Genomic DNA, 16,274 nt, shown 5'->3' on the forward strand with positions numbered 1-16,274 from the left:
GTGGTGACTCCACCAGCGACAGGACAGACCCTCTGAGAAGTGGCAGAGGGGCTCTGTCTCTCCCTCCCCAGCACGAGGCTGGGCCCAGCGAGGGGAGGGCCCGATGCAGGTTTTGTAGGGCTGATGGGGAACGCGCACCTGCTGCGCTGCACGCCCCCAGTGCCCCCAAACCCACCCCCAACCAGAAGAGGGGACAGTGAGGGAGACACAAAGGACCAGGGACACTGATGCCCACGAAGCTGGAGGAGGAGACAGGCCCTCCCTCCGGCTTAGCCTCTGGCCTGAATCCTGTGCTGGGGTGTCACACCCTCCCCCCCTCCTCCCGCCCCGGACACTTACCCACGGACTGGAGAGTGGCCACGAGGCTGCCGGCGGCAACTCCGCCCCCATTGGCGATGGCGGCCGATGACATCATCTTAGCCGCTAAGGAGGAGGCGGCGATTCCTGCCCCGGTGAAGCCCATGGCGCCCAGGGCCACGGGCACAGCCCCCACGAACAGGGCTGTAGGGAGAGAGGAGCTGGGTTGAGGGGGAGATGGACACGCCCCCAAATCACACACGCACAGCACATAAAGCTTGGGGGACTTCAGGGAGCCTGGAGAAGGGGTAAAGCCTGAGCTTGGGAGAGATTCCAGGCACGGCCCGCAGTCAGGAGTCGAGGGCGGCACAGCTGGTGGGGAAAGCGGAGGGGAGGGCCGCGGGGTCACCGGGGTCAGGCCTCTGATCCGCAGCAGGACCTTCCTGGGGAAAGGCCTGTTTCTGCCTTAGTAAAATCCTGGAACTAAGTTGGGGGCGGGGCGGAGGTGTGCAAGCTTCTTGTCTTCGCTGAGGAAATCTTTAATACAAGCAAATCTTACCCAGGGCCCAGCATAAAGCAAGGAGCACGGTCTGAGCCCTGCTTGGGTCCCAACTCTGGGTCTCCACGGCGTCACCGCGAAGCACTCGGAAGCCAGAGTCGCTGAGCCAATGGCTTCTCCTTAACACACCTCCTGGGTCCAGACTGTGCGCATGTCTCATCCTACGTAACCCTCACGATAACCCTGAACGGGCAGCCTTGGCCTGTTTTTCACGAGGAAAGCTGAACCCAGAGGAGTTCAAAGCCACATCCAAAGTCACGGGGTGGAGGCTGGGCAAGGAGGTTGGGCCCCTGCTGGGGCTGCCTCTGTGCGAGCAGGGAAGCTCCTCAGTTTTCTCATTCCAGCGCCTCCCACCCTACAACGTACAGGAAGCCTGGGGCAGGTGCAAGGCCAGCGGCTCTCCAGGTCCCAGGGCCTGGGGATGGGCCAGGAGCAGGTTCTCGCGGCAGGGACTTACCTCCTCCCACCACAGCTGCAGCAGCCTTGGCTGGAAACCGAAAGAACATTCCGTGAGTGGATCCACACTGGTTGCCCCTCCACTCCCTGAGCCCACAGCCCGCCTACGGGGGGGCTGCCCCAGGCTGGGAGACACAGGGAGGAAGGACCCCTGCCTGCTTCTTCCTGAGAAGGTGAGCCACAGCCCTGAGCTTGGCAAGGGCTGCTGGGGAGGCGGGTGACCTGTCCTCAGTGGACCTGCATGCGTGGGCCTAGAGTAATCTGGAGACGGGGTTTGTGGGCCTTGTTCCAGAAAAACCCAACCATCAGATAGGGGTTTTGTTGCGTGTCTTTTAATGTCTGTGGACTGATTGGTTGGGGGTTGTTTGTGGGAAGCACAGAAGTTCTTTTTTCTCTCTGCCTTCCAAGCCAGGTTTGGTCAAAACAAAAACAAACAAAACCTTACAGATTTGGGAAGGAAGGCGTGCAGCTGCAGCCCCCTTCACAGTGAATGCGGGACTCTTGGCAAAGTAATTTAGGGCATGGTGGTTTGACTCGGGCAGGAAGAGGCGAAGGAAGTGAGTGTCACGCCCTCTGAGCCGGGATGTTAGTTCATCTGAAATAGGGTTGGTGATTTACGAGTGTGTGTCTGGGGGGCCGTTATATAACCTTCTCCCTTCGTCCAGAGAAACCTCTTCCGACAGCACTAAGTTCTTGTGGAGAGGTGTGTTTCATTTTGCAGGACCCGGCTGAAATCAGGGCAAGCACTGCTGAAGGCCTGAAGGCTGCTTGAAAACAGTGCTGGAACACATTGAATGTTCCTGATTCTCCCAGGCCCCACCTGTTGCCCCTTCCTCTGGAAAGCGGACCCTGACCCTCCCAGTCAGAACCATCCTTGATCCCCTGTGGCTGGAGCCCCTCACAACCCTGGACCATAGTTGCCTGGCCCCCCAACACTGAGAGTCCCTGGAACTCCCTGGCGGAGCTCTCGGTCTGCAGCAGCCATAGCAGCCAGGGCTGCAATCTTTGGGGCCCGTGGGGACCAGGAGTTCTAACACTAGCAAGGTGTGCAGGAGTGAGCTCAGCCAGCTCCCCAAGAAGAGAGCTTTGGGGTGGCGGCGAAGGAAGTAAAGAGCTGAAGGGGTATGAAAGCTAAACCCGAAGTGACCAGTGGGCCACGTGGTTGGGGAATGGAACCAGAGACTCAGGAGTCAAGAGCCCAGTTAAAGGGTATATGAAGCTCAGCATTATTGTTTGGGAGGAGAGATGATGCCAGGCTGACTCACCTCCTCCAATCACGGCTGCAGAGGCCATGCCTGGAGACACAAAGCACCCCCATGGGTGCATGGCACTGGCCTCCCCCTGCACCCCTGCTGCTGCCACAGTGGGAGGGGTTCCCTGGAGTTGGATCAGAGAAGAGAGCAGCCCCTGCCTGGCCTCTTCCTGCTTTTCCTGAGAAATCTGATTTTCTGAGAATGCAGAGGTGGATGGACGAGAGTCTGGAGCTCTGTTATGCTCCAGATGGCAAGGGGCACCTGCCTTGAAAAGGTGTCATGCTGCTCTGTGAAGTCAATACATTTGGTATCATTTTCTCAAAAAAATAAAAAAAAACAATACAAAATCAAGAAAAGCATGCTATTTTCATTTGCGATGGAATAAATTTGACTTTTCTGGTCTTTTCCTCTTCCAGACACCCTATACCCATCCCAGGCTACAGCTGGGGTGAAAGCCCCCCATCCTCCAGGGCTCAGCCTACTTGTCACTTTCTGCAGGAAGCATCTCTAATTCCCCCATCAGAAGTCACCCTGCTTCCTGACAGTCATCGCCAGGAAGACACTGGAAATCACCAAAAAAGATACCCCACATCCAAAGACAAATGAGAGCTGCAATGAGATGGTAGGAGAGGCGCAATCACAATAAAATCGAATCACATAACTGATGGGGGGGTGACTCACAAACTGGAGAACAATTATACCACAGAAGTCCGCCCACTGGAGTGCAGGTTTTGAACCCCACTTCAGGCTTCCCAACCTGGGGGTCCGGCAACAGGAGGAGGAATTCCTAGAGAATTACTCTGAAGGCTAGCGGGATTTGATTGCAGAACTTTGACAGGACTGGGGGAAACAGAGACATCGCTGTTTTTTCTTTCTTTATAAATTTATCTAGTTATTTATTTTTGGCTGCGTTGGGTCTTCGTTGCTGCAGGCAGGCTTTCTCTAGTTGTGGCGAGAGGGTGCTACTCTTCGATACAGTGCGCAGGCTTCTCATTGCGGTGGCTTCTCTTGTTGTAGAGCGTGGGCTCTAGGCGCGGGCTTCAGTAGTTGTGGCACGCGGGCTCAGTAGTTGTGGCTCGCGGGCTCTAGAGCGCAGGCTCAGTAGTTGTGGCACATGGGCTTGGTTGCTCTGCGGCATGTGGGATCTTCGCGGAACAGGGATGGAACCCATGTCCCCTGCATTGGCAGGCGGATTCTTAACTGCTGCGCCACCAGGGAAGTCCCAGAGACTTCACTCTTGGAGGGCACACACAAAGTAGTGTGCGTATCGGGACCCAGGGGAAGGAGCAGTGACCCCAGGGGAGACTGAACCAGACCTACCTGCTAGTGTTGGAGGATCTACTGCAGAGGCAGGCGGTGGCTTTGGCTCACCAAGGGACAAGGACACTGGCAGCAGAAGTTCTAGGAAGTACTCCTTGGCGAGAGCCCTCCCAGAGTCCGCCATTAGCCCCACCAAAGAGCCCGGGTAGGCTCCAGTGTTGGTCGCCTCAGGCCAAACAACCAACAGGGAGGGAACCCAGCCCCACCCATCAGCAGACAAGCGGAATAAAGTTTGACTGAGCTCTGCCCACCAGAGCAACACCCAGCTCTACCCACCACCAGTCCCTCCCATAAGGAAACTTGCACAGGCCTCTTAGATAGCCTCATCCACCAGAGGGCAGATAGCAGGAAGAAGAAGAACTACAATCCTGCAGCCTAAGGAATGAAAACCACAATCACAGAAGACAGACAAAATGAAAAGGCAGAGGACTCTGTACCAGATGAAGGAACAAGATAAAACCCCAGAAAAGCAACTAAATGAAGTGGTTTCCAGAAAAAGAATTCAGAATAATGACAGTGAAGATGATCCAGGACCTTGGAAAAAGAATGGAGGCAAAGATCAAGAAGATGCCAGAAATGTTTAACAAAGACCTAGAAGAATTAAAGAACAAACAGAGATGAACAATACAGCAACTGAAATGAAAACTACACTAGAAGGAATCAATAGCAGAATAACGGAGGCAGAAGAACGGATAAGTGACCTGGAAGACAGAATGGTGGGATTCACTGCCGCAGAACAGAATAAAGAAAAAAGAATGAAAAGAAATGACGACAGCCTAAGAGACCTCTGGGACAACATTAAATGTAACAACATTCGCATTACAGGGGTCCCAGAAGGAGAAGAGAGAGAGAAAGGACCCAAGAAAATATTCGAAGAGATTATAGTTGAAAACTTCCCTAACATGGGAAAGGAAATAGCCACCCAAGTCCAGGAAGCACAGAGAGTCCCATACAGGATAAACCCAAGGAGAAACACGCCGAGACACACAGTAATCAAATTGGCAAAAATTAAAGACAAAGAAAAATTATTGAAAGCAGCAAGGGAAAAACAACAAATAACATACAAGGGAACTCCCATAAGGTTAGCAGCTGATTTCTCGGCAGAAAGTCTACAAGCCAGAAGGGAGTGGCACGATATATTTAAAATGATGAAAGGGAAGAGCCTACAACCAAGATTACTCTACCTGGCAAAGATCTCATTCAGATTTGAGGGAGAAATCAAAAGCTTTACAGACAAGCAAAAGCTAAGAGAAATCAGCACCACCAAACCAGCTCTACAACAAATGCTAAAGGAACTTCTCTAAGTGGGAAACACAAGAGAAGGAAAAGACCTACAAAAACAAACCCAAAACAAGTAAGACAATGGTAATAGGAACATACATAGCGATAATTACCTTAAATGTAAATGGATTAAATGCTCCAACCAAAAGACACAAGCTCGCTGAATGGATACAAAAACAAGACCCACATATATGCTGTCTACAAGAGACCCACTTCAGACCTAGGGACACATACAGACTGAAAGTGAGGGGATGGAAAAAGATATTCCATGCGAATGGAAATCAAAAGAAAGCTGGAGTAGCTATACTCATATCAGATAAAATAGACTTTAAAATAAAGAATGTTACAAGAGACAAGGAAGGACACTACATAATGATCAAGGGATCAATCCAAGAAGAAGATATAACAATTATAAATATATATGCACCCAACACAGGAGCACCTCAATACATAAGGCAACTGCTAACAGCTATAAAAGAGGAAATTGACAGTAACACAATCATAGTGGGGGACTTTAACACCTCACTTACACCAATGGACAAATCATCCAAAATGAAAATAAATAAGGAAACAGAAGCTTTAAATGACACAACAGACCAGATAGATTTAATTGATATATATAGAACATTCCATCCAAAAACAGCAGATTACACGTTCTTCTCAAGTGCGCACAGAACATTCTCCAGGATAGATCACAATTTGGGTCACAAATCAAGCCTCAGTAATTTTTAAAAAGTTGAAATCATATCAAGCATCTTTTCTGACCACAACGCTATGAGATTAGAAATGAATTACAGGGAAAAAAACGTAAAAAAGACAAACACATGGAGGCTAAACAATACGTTACTAAATAACCAAGAGATCACTGAAGACATCAAAGAGGAAATTAAAAAATACCTAGAGACAAATGACAATAAAAACATGACGACCGGGCTTCCCTGGTGGCGCAGTGGTTGAGAATCTGCCTGCCAATGCAGGGGACACGGGTTCGAGCCCTGGTCTGGGAAGATCCCACATGCCGCGGAGCAACCAGGCCCGTGAGCCACAACTACTGAGCCTGCGCGTCTGGAGCCTATGCTCCGCAACAAGAAAAAGGTCACGATAGTGAGAGGCCCGCGCACCGCGATGAAGAGTGGTACCCACTTGCCGCAACTAGAGAGAGCCCTCGCACAGAAACGAAGACCCAACACAGCCAAAAATAAATAAATAAATTAATTAATTAATTTAAAAAAAAACAAAACAAAACAAAACATGACGACCCAAAGCCTATGGGATGCAGCGAAAGCAGTTCTAAGAGGGAAGTTTATAGCTATACAAGCCTACCTAAAGAAACAAGACAAATCTCAAGTAAACAATCTAACCTTACACCTAAAGAAACTAGAGAAAGAAGAACAAACAAAACCCAAAGTTAGCAGAAGGAAAGAAATCATGAAGATCAGAGCAGAAATAAATGAAATAGAAACAAAGAAAACAATAGCAAAGATCAATAAAACTAAAAGCTGGTTCTTTGAGAAGATAAACAAAATTGATAAGCCATTAGCCAGACTCATCAACAAAAAGAGGGAGAGGACTCAAATCAATAAAATCAGAAATGAAAAAGGAGAAGTTACAACAGACACCGCAGAAATACAAAGCATCCTAAGAGACTACTACAAGCAACTTTATGCCAATAAAATGGACAACTTGGAAGAAATGGACACATTTTTAGAAAGGTATAACCTTCCAAGACTGAACCAGGAAGAAACAGAAAATATGAACAGACCAATCACAAGTAATGAAATTGAAACTGTGATTACAAATCGTCCAACAAACAAAAGTCCAGGACCAGATGGCTTCACAGGTGAATTCTATCAAACATTTAGAGAAGAGCTAACACCTATCCTTCTCAAACTCTTCCAAAAAATTGCAGAGGAAGGAACACTCCCAAACTCGTTCTATGAGGCCACCATCACCCTGATACCAAAACCAGACAAAGACACTACAAAAAAAGAAAATTACAGACCAATATCACTGATGAATATAGATGCAAAAATCCTCAACAAAATACTAGCAAACAGAATCCAACAACACATTAAAAGGATCATACACCACGATCAAGTGGGATTTATCCCAGGGATGCAAGGATTCTTCAATATACGCAAATCAATCAATGTGATACACCATATTAACAAATTGAAGAATAAAACCATATGATCATCTCAATAGATGCAGAAAAAGCTTTTGACAAAATTCAACACCCATTTCTGATAAAAACTCTCCAGAAAGTGGGCATAGAGGGAACCTACCTCAACATAATAAAGGCCATATATGACAAACCCACAGCAAACCTCATTCTCAATGGTGAAAAACTGAAAGCATTTCCTCTAAGATCAGGAATGAGACAAGGATGTCCACTCTCACCACTATTATTCAACATAGTTCTGGAAGTCCTAGCCACGGCAATCAGAGAAGAAAAAGAAATAAAAGGAATACAAATTGGAAAAGAAGAAGTAAAACTGTCACTGTTTGCGGAAGACATGATGCTATACATAGAGAATCCTAAAACTGCCACCAGAAAACTGCTAGAGCTAATTAATGAATATGGTAACGTTGCAGGATACAAAATGAATGCACAGAAATCTCTTGCATTCCTATACACTAAGGATGAAAAATCTGAAAGAGAAATTATGGAAACACTCCCATTTACCATTGCAACAAAAAGAATAAAATACCTAGGAATAAACCAAAAAAAAAAAAAACTGGTAAATGAAAACAACATTTAAAATTGTGTTGTCATTAGAGTATACACAAAGTAATTGAAGCTGTAGGTATAGAAGTGATTGCCTTGAGAAGACATGTATAATAAGGAAAGGAAGGAAGGAAGGAAGGAAAGAAGGAAGGAAGGAGGGGAAGAAGGAAAGCAAGAAGGAAGGAAGAGAAGGAAGGGAAGGAAAGAAGAGGTCTTCAAAAATAGGGAGATTTAAGTGGCATTTAAGTAAACCTGCCAAAGGGAGCAGTGGCAATCAAGGGACCTGAGTATTAATTAGGAATGACTGATCACGTGAGTCCCATGAGGGTAGGGATCACATCTGCTTCTCATTTCTGGAGCAGAGCACCTAGCACAGTACCTGGCCAGTAGATGCTCCATTCGCAATTGTCCAGTGTTGTCCGTGGGGCAGGAAAGCTACAAATACCATTGGCTGCGGCAACTGGGTGACTGGGGACGTGTGCAAGCTGGATGGCAGGCAGTGAGTAAAGAAATGAATAGGGAACAGAAGTGCCCTTGACCGGTGGGGAGGGCCGCGCTGTGCACCCCTCTGCTTTTGCTGCAGGGAGATGGCTTAGCGACTTCTCCTGGGGAGGTTCCTGGCCTCCATAATCTGCAGGAAGCCCTCTCAGAGTCAGTGGGCGCCCCTTGCCTCCAGGGCCCTGCAGACCCCACAGTGCAGTCCTAATAACCTGACAGTAACACCCAGCCAAGCCCAGTCAATATACACCACCAGAGTCTGTACAATGACCTTTAACATCCAGGATGGACCAGACTTTCAAGACTGAGTTGTCAGCAGTGAGACACCAGTGGTTGTGGATTTCCATGCACAGCGATGTGGTCGCTGCAAGATCCTGGGGCCAAGGTCAGAGAAGGTGGTGGCCAAGCAGCACGGAAAGGTGGTGACGGCCAAGGCGGGTATTGATGACCACACAGACCTCGCCATAGAGTATGAGGTATCAGCTGTGCCCACCGTGCTGGCCATCAAGAATGGGGATGTGGTGGACAAGTTTGTGGGCATCAAGGATGAGGACCAGCTGGAGGCCTTCCTGAAGAAGCTGATTGTCTGACAGGCAGGGAAGTGTCCTGACTGCCCCTGCCCACCTGGGCCCCGTGGTCCCGGGGGACCCAGATAGAACTCACAGCCCTTCTGTGCCGGCCCTTCCTACCTCCTCCCTCTGCCTGGCCCCTGTGGGTCCGTGCTTTGGAGACCAGGCCTCCAAACACAGGAGCCTCAAGTGCTCCCAACCTGGCTGACCGCCAGGGTGGCCGCCCAAGGAGCGGTGCCGCCACCGAGCTGGGACAGCCGTCTCCTCACCCACTCTCTGCTCCTTCTAGGGCTTGTTGCCGTGCTCCCAGGATGCTGGGACAGAGTCCCCGGGCCAGCCTGCAGTAACAGCTTGGTCTCCCTGCTCCCTTCTGATCTGAACCCCGGTGCCTGGCTCATCTGCCTCCTGCATTTTTCTTTCCTGCTGCTGTTTTGTAAAAAAAAAAAAAAAAAAAGAAGAAGCAAAAAAGAAACCCAGGGCTTCCCTGGTGGCGCAGTGGTTGAGAATCTGCCTGCTAATGCAGGGGACACGGGTTTGAGCCCTGGTCTGGGAAGATCCCACATGCCGCGTAGCAACTGGGCCCGTGAGCCACAATTACTGAGCCTGCGCGTCTGAAGCCTGTGCTCCGCAACAAGAGAGGCCGCGATAGTGAGAGGCCCGCGCACCGCGATGAAGAGTGGCCCCCACTTGCCACAACTAGAGAAAGCCCTCGCACAGAAACGAAGACCCAACACAGCCATAAATAAATAAATTAATTAATTACAAAAAAAAACAACCCATAGAATACAGTACCAACAGCGGACCCTAATACAATCCACGGTCATTGGTGATAACGATGTGTCAATGTAGGTCCATTTATTGTAACAAATGTACCACTCTGGTGTGGGATGTTGATGATGGGGAAGGCTGTGCATGTGTGAGGGCAGGGGGAGTATATGAGAAGTCGCTGTACTTCCTACTCATTTTGCTAATGTTTTGTTATTTGTAATTTCTTCTTCTAAAAAAAAGAGGATATTAAAAAAAAAAAAGAAATGAGTTATCAAGCCATGAAAAGACACGAAGGAACCTTAAGTGCATATTGCTAAATAAAAGAAGCCAATCTGAAAAGGCTGCATACTGAATGACTCCAACTATATGACATTCTGGGAAAGAAAGTAAAAAGATGTGATAATCAGGGGTCAAGGGTCAAGGCGGGGTGAGGAAGTGATGATTAGGTGAAACACAGGAGATATTTAAGGCAGTGAAACTATTCTGTAGGATACCGTATTGATGGATACATGACATTATTTGTCAAAACCTACGGAACTGTATAACACAAAGAGCGAATCCTAATGCAAACTATGGACTTTAGTTAGTAATGGTATATGAATATTGATTCATCAATTGTAATAAATTGTAACTGCACTAAGGCAAGAGAACTAAGAGAGAACTAAGAACCGCACTAAGGAGAAACTGTGAGTGGGAAAAGGAGAGGATATATGGAAACTCTCTGTACTATCTGCTCAATTTTCTTTTTTTTAATTTTATTTTACTTTATTTCTTTAGTTTTGGCTGTGTTGGGTCTTCGTTGCTGCACGCGGGCTTTCTCTAGTTGTGGTGAGCGGGGCCACTCTTTGTTATGGTGCACAGGCTTCTCATTGTGGTGGCTTCTCTTGTTGTGGAGCACAGGCTCTAGGCGCACAGGCCTCAGTAGTTGTGGCACGCGGGCTCAGTAGTTGTGGCTCACGGGCTCTAGAGCGCAAGCTCAGTAGTTGTGGCACATGGGCTTAGTTGCTCTGTGGCATGTGGGATCTTCCCAGACCAGGGATCAAACCCGTGTCCCCTGCATTGGCAGGAGGATTGTTAACCACTGCACCACCAGGGAAGCCCTATCTGCTCAATTTTCTGTAAACCTAAAACTGCTTTAAAAAATTGTTTAGTAATTTTGTAAAAAGTGCAACCCATGGCTTGACCAGTTCTGTATATACCACTTTCTTAGGCAGTAAATTATCTTTGCAGAGCGCCTTTGGGCAACAAGCAATGATGCAGCGTAGCCTACATAGACAGAAGGGTTTTGAAGACAACAAGCCTTCAAACTCATCCCCCCACTAGAGTGTGAGCAGGAATGACAGAAGGGGGAACAGAATGTGGTGTGTGGAACCCTGGGTCCCCCTTTTGGCTACAATCAAGGAGTCACTGAGCACACGAAGGCAGCCTCGCAGGGGTAGCACCGCTCTAAGAAACAAGCGACACTTCTGACTTGTTTTACCCAAATAACTTAAATAAGCAAATAATAACCAAGTGATTCATCCTACATGATCTTCAGTTTTCCCATTGATACAACTGACAGTATTATGCATTATAGATGCTGCTGTGTTGTTTTCAAGCCTTCCTTGAAAGCCTTAACAAAAACGTCAAAACATCCTCGCATATGATACTGATGATAAGGAAGTGGATATGTGTGATCACATATGAGATATCTTATTAAGGAAAGTGTGGGTGGGAGGGTTCTTCTTTAGAATATTTTCAAAAAGCTCTTCTAGGGCTTCCTTGGTGGCGCAGTGGTTGAGAATCTGCCTGCTAATGCAGGGGACACGGGTTCGAGCCCTGGTCTGGGAAGATCCCACATGCCGCGGAGCAACTAGGCCCGTGAGCCACAATTACTGAGCCTGCGCGTCTGGAGCCTGTGCTCCGCAACAAGAGAGGCCGCGATAGTGAGAGGCCCGCGCACCGCGATGAAGAGTGGCCCCCGCTTGCCGCAACTGGAGAAAGCCCTAGCACAGAAACGAAGACCCAACATAGCAATCAATCAGCTAATCAATAAATAAATCTTTAAAAAAAAAAAAAAAAAGCTCTTCTAAACACTAGATATATTTTTTATTACTTTTACTGCTGTTCTGAAGTTTTGTCTAAGGACCGCAGGGGTTTTCTTAACCTTACAAGTAAGTTTCTGTGGAGTAGAACCTCGTCATGCTACTTGTTGCTGTTGATAGAGTTTGTTAAGCCAACAGTGAAAGCAATCTGTCCTCTCAATGCATGGTAGCACTTCAATAGTGGAGATTCTGTAATGAATTTTAAAATCAGAGATGAGAAGCATTTCCCCCACCCACCTGGGATTGGAAAGAGAAAATTCAGTAAGACAAAACAGGATGCAGAGCTTAAGAAGTGGGTTAGAGCCCACGAAGTTCTAAGAATCACAACTGTTGAAGAAATATTAAGCAGACCAGAAAATTAGTGAAATGAGTCCAGGTTGAGTGAGACTGAATGCTTTCCCCAAGTCCCACATGGTAACTGCCTTTTTTCTTCTGTAGGGAGAGAAAGAATTGGGAAGAGATTTCAGATTTCTAGAGATTCACTTGAATAGTTCCTACTGCACTGCTCACTGGGACAATATTCTTTCTCCTCCCCAAGGTGGCCATATGCAGCAGCAGTTCACCCCATCCATTCACTCTCATCACTTAGAATGGAGCTGTCCCCATGCAAACATCGAGCAATGGCACCGTGAGAATTGATAGGCTCATGAAAGTAAGGCTGATGGGAGCCCTGGGGTGCACCCCCAAACTAAAAGGACTCAGGTTGCAAGACCTGTCACTTAACAGTCACAGCAGGATCTATTTTTGGTAATTGAAGCCTAATTTGGATTGTGTTTTTGGAAAATGATAACATTAGTTTTCTAAAAACTAGAAAATTTTTTAGGGGGGAGTGGTGGTTCTCTCCAACTCCACTTTGAAGCTAAAATGGCAAACTGTTTAGAATACAAACTTTTTCTTCCCGTGGATTTATGTAGCAGATGTTTCAAAATGACTGGCAAATACATAGAATTCATACAAAGTTAGAGGCAAAAGGGTGCTCCAGAACCCTCTGGTTGAATCTCTTCACTCTATAGTTGAGGAGAATGAGGTCCAGAGAGGCTAAGTGTTATGCCCAAGGGCACACAGCTGGCTCACAAGATGAGACTTGAATCCGGATTGCCTATGTACTGGCCAATGCTCTTCCCTTTCTACTGTGCTCTACTTCCCAGCACCACAAGAGGACACCTATTGTGTCTTGCAGAATCTAGACTATTTTTTGACAGCTTGGAACTAAACTTGTGACTAATTAGAATACAGTGTTCCACCACCTTTAAGTCACCAGCTAAAATCCACTGCTCCCCGTCGCAGCACGCCCGAGGCCTTCTGGGTAACCAAAGAAAGATTATTGTCTCAACTCAGTTCTCTGTGTCTAGGTACCCACAAAATGGAAATCACTTTACTTGGGGAAGAGCAAGAGGACAAGATGAGATGAAAAGGAAGCATGTTTAAAATGGATAAAAGGAGGCACTTTTTTCCCACTACACACAATTGAACTGGGGAACTCACTGCAGCAGGATATTAAGATCAATGGTGAAGATTTGTGTTTTAAAAGATTAGACATTTCACATGCATATCATCAACAGCGACACTCAATGGGGTGAAAGTAAGATGGATGAAAGTTCTCAAGCTTCAGTGCGTAAGTTGATCACCAACTGGGTCAGGTAAAAAGCAAAAAAGTTGTCTACTGGATTAAAATTTCACAGAAAGGCAGATCTGGCGGGTTCCAGTCATTGCTGCTGTGTAACAAACCACTCCAAAGTAGTGGTGTGAACCAACAGGCATTTTATTATGCACATGGATACGGTGGATCAGGAATTTGGAGAGGGCACAGCAGGGATGGCTTGTCTCTGATTCATGACATCTGGGGCCTCAGTTGGGAAGACTTGAACAACTAGGAATGACTTGAGGTTGGGGGCTGGAATCATCTGGAAGCTTCTTTACCTAACCTGGGATGACTTGAAGGCTCACTCAGCTGGGACTGTCAAGTGGAGCATCTATATGTAGGTGTCAAGAGGGAGTGTCCCAAGAAAAAGCACTTCCAAAAAACAAGTGTCCCAAGAGACCCAGGTAGAAACTACACGGCCTTTTATGACCTATCCATGGAAGTTTTAGAGCATCACTTCCAACACAGTCCATGGGTCAAAACCGTCACAAGCCCACTGAGATTCAAGAGGAGGAGACTTAGGACCTCCTACATCCCTCCCCTATGGGGAATGGCAAGATCACATTGCAGAAAAGCCTGTGGGATGGGAGAGGTTTTCGCAGCCATCTTTGGAAAATGCAATCCCCCAGGGAAGTGGTGGGTGATGTGAGGTTACAAGAACACACAATCTAGTGGAAAAAACTGACATATGAACAGAGAATCACAGTACAATAAAATAAATTTCAAGGTAGTTATTTCCCCCTCTTTTACAAGAATTCTTTTTTTTCCCTTTGATAAGAGTCATCACATTAAAATTTTTTCATTCATTGTCTGTCTTCTACTAGATTGGAATCTCCATGCATTTAGTTTCCTACTGTAACCCCTGTGCCTAAAACACTACCAAGCCCAAAACAGGCACTCAATAAATATTTGCGGAAAGAGTATATGAGTAAAGTGCTGTAATAGAGAAGTAGTGGGAGGGCTGTGGGAGTACAGGCAATAACAAAGCACTCAGCTTGACAGAAATGACATTTGAGTGGGTCTTGAATGCTCTTGAAGGATAAACAACAATTTTTCTGGTGGAAAAAAAAGGGAATAAATTTTTCTCCTTAAATCTCCTCCAGAGACTTCATTAGCCAAGTTTAAGTGGGCAGATCTCATCCTAAGTGTACAGACTGCATGTAGTAGTTACAATGTTCTTGGTTGCAAGTGAAAGAAAACAGGGACTCAAATGTATTAACAAATAAGCAGCGTATCGTATCACATAACAACAAGTCTGGAGGCCAACAGTTCAGGCAGCCTCAATGCCATCCTTCTTCACTGGGTCAACTTAGCTCCTTTGTGGTTGCAAGATGGTGCCCACAGTGGTAGGCATCACAGGCAGACAAAACAATACCCAGCAGGGGAGAGGACTACTTCTCCTTTGGAGTAAGATCTTTCCCATAAGCCCCTGACAGACTTACCTCACACTGGCCCCCACACCACGCCTTATTGGCTAGAACTGCGTCCCATGCATGTATGTAACCTAAACGCTGATAAGAAGAAGGGGAGAAACACGAGCGGTTGGACTAATCACGTGTTACTCCTTGGGGCTTGACCTGAAGCTCCTGCCTCTCCTGAAGCACAGGGCTATGCAGAAAAGGGTGGATTCCCCAACAAAACACAACAAAACAAATAACGGGGGTTTTGTTAGGAAGGAAAAAGGGGAGATGACTCCTCGGCACATAATCAACAGTGTTTGCAACATTAGGCTTGGGGAAGGTTAATGTTCTGTTTTCTTTGTGGATGACTATTACCTAACAATTTTATTTATTCTTTTTCATGCTTTTTGCTCCTTTCCTTTCTCCTCTGCACTAGTAGTCAGTTGAATAAATCAAGCGCTGTATCAATAGGAAAGAGTGTCATGTGTACAGTGTACATACGAGTCTAATTAATCAAAAATATGTTGATTAGACGTGAGTGCACTTTCAGGTAAAAACCTTGATTCAGATGCTTCTGATAGCATAGCCATGCCCAGCTGTTCACCGCTTGAATCGTGCTCTTTCATGGCCTTGTGCCCGTTACTTGTGCTGATTCCTCTGTCTAGGAAGTCCTTCTCAGTTTCCTTACCTATAGTGGATACTAGTGATTGCCTCTCCAGCGTCCCTTCTATCCTTCTAGTAATTTGCTTGAAGAGATGGCGAACTGCAAAACTACTTTTTTCAGACTCCCTTGCAGCTAGGGTCTTGATCTGAAATAAGTTCAGTCAATCAGGTGCACTTGTGTAAGATTTGGAGGCAGATGCAAGGAGAAGGCATCATTCTGTTGCTGTTGCTGTTGGCCAGCAAGGTTTGAGCAATAATGTTAAGAGGCATTTAATGCTGTTGGACTCAATGTCCTGTTTCAGTGTCTAGTCACCAGTTTCATGGGTGTGACGAGCCCTTGCTGCAGCACCATCCCAACTTCTGGAACATAGCTACTGTGGTAGGCCCATGAACTCAGTAGCCCAGGGGTACCCCCCTGACTTCTGCCCCTCCAGCTCATCAATTTTGTAAGCCTCTGTTTGATTCTCAGTATTAAATATTTCTCTGTTTGAAACACCTAGAGTGGTTCCTTCCTGTACTAAACCCTGACTCATAGATCACCTAGTTCATATTCAGCCTTCCAGGCACAGCCTGGGTCTTCCCTGAGCCACCAGGTTGGGCCAGGTGCTTCCTCTGTGCTCCCACCACGTCCTGCCTGGTAAGCCCATGCCTCTTCATCTTTGCACCCCTGGCACCAGTGTTTGGCTCACAGCTTGTGCAGCATCAATATTTACCGAACTGAAGCTCCCTCTGCCAAGATACCAGACAGGTCCTGAA

At 46.9% G+C, this 16,274-nt stretch overlaps 1 protein-coding gene and 1 pseudogene across 4 annotated transcripts in view; one reads left to right on the top strand and one right to left on the bottom strand.

Moving 5' to 3' along the window:
- Window positions 1-16,274, bottom strand: part of LOC130706585 (cyclin-Y-like protein 1) — an 86,572-nt gene that overhangs the window by 1,473 nt on the left and 68,825 nt on the right. For 2 of the 4 annotated variants that reach the window (XM_057539204.1, XM_057539203.1), the window contains exons 2-4: window positions 2,578-2,852; window positions 1,314-1,343; window positions 340-501 (exon numbers count right to left, since the gene is read on the bottom strand). In XM_057539204.1, the coding sequence (XP_057395187.1) occupies window positions 340-501; window positions 1,314-1,343; window positions 2,578-2,638 (253 nt within the window). In that variant the 5' untranslated portion in view covers window positions 2,639-2,852. The remainder of the gene's footprint in view (window positions 1-339; window positions 502-1,313; window positions 1,344-2,577; window positions 2,853-16,274) is intronic. The other 2 variants (XM_057539201.1, XM_057539202.1) reach the window with 1 other exon arrangement.
- On the top strand, window positions 8,467-8,982 carry LOC130706583 (thioredoxin, mitochondrial-like; annotated as a pseudogene).

The sequence above is a fragment of the Balaenoptera acutorostrata genome, assembly GCF_949987535.1.
Source record: "Balaenoptera acutorostrata chromosome 3 unlocalized genomic scaffold, mBalAcu1.1 SUPER_3_unloc_1, whole genome shotgun sequence".
Lineage (NCBI taxonomy): Eukaryota > Metazoa > Chordata > Mammalia > Artiodactyla > Balaenopteridae > Balaenoptera > Balaenoptera acutorostrata.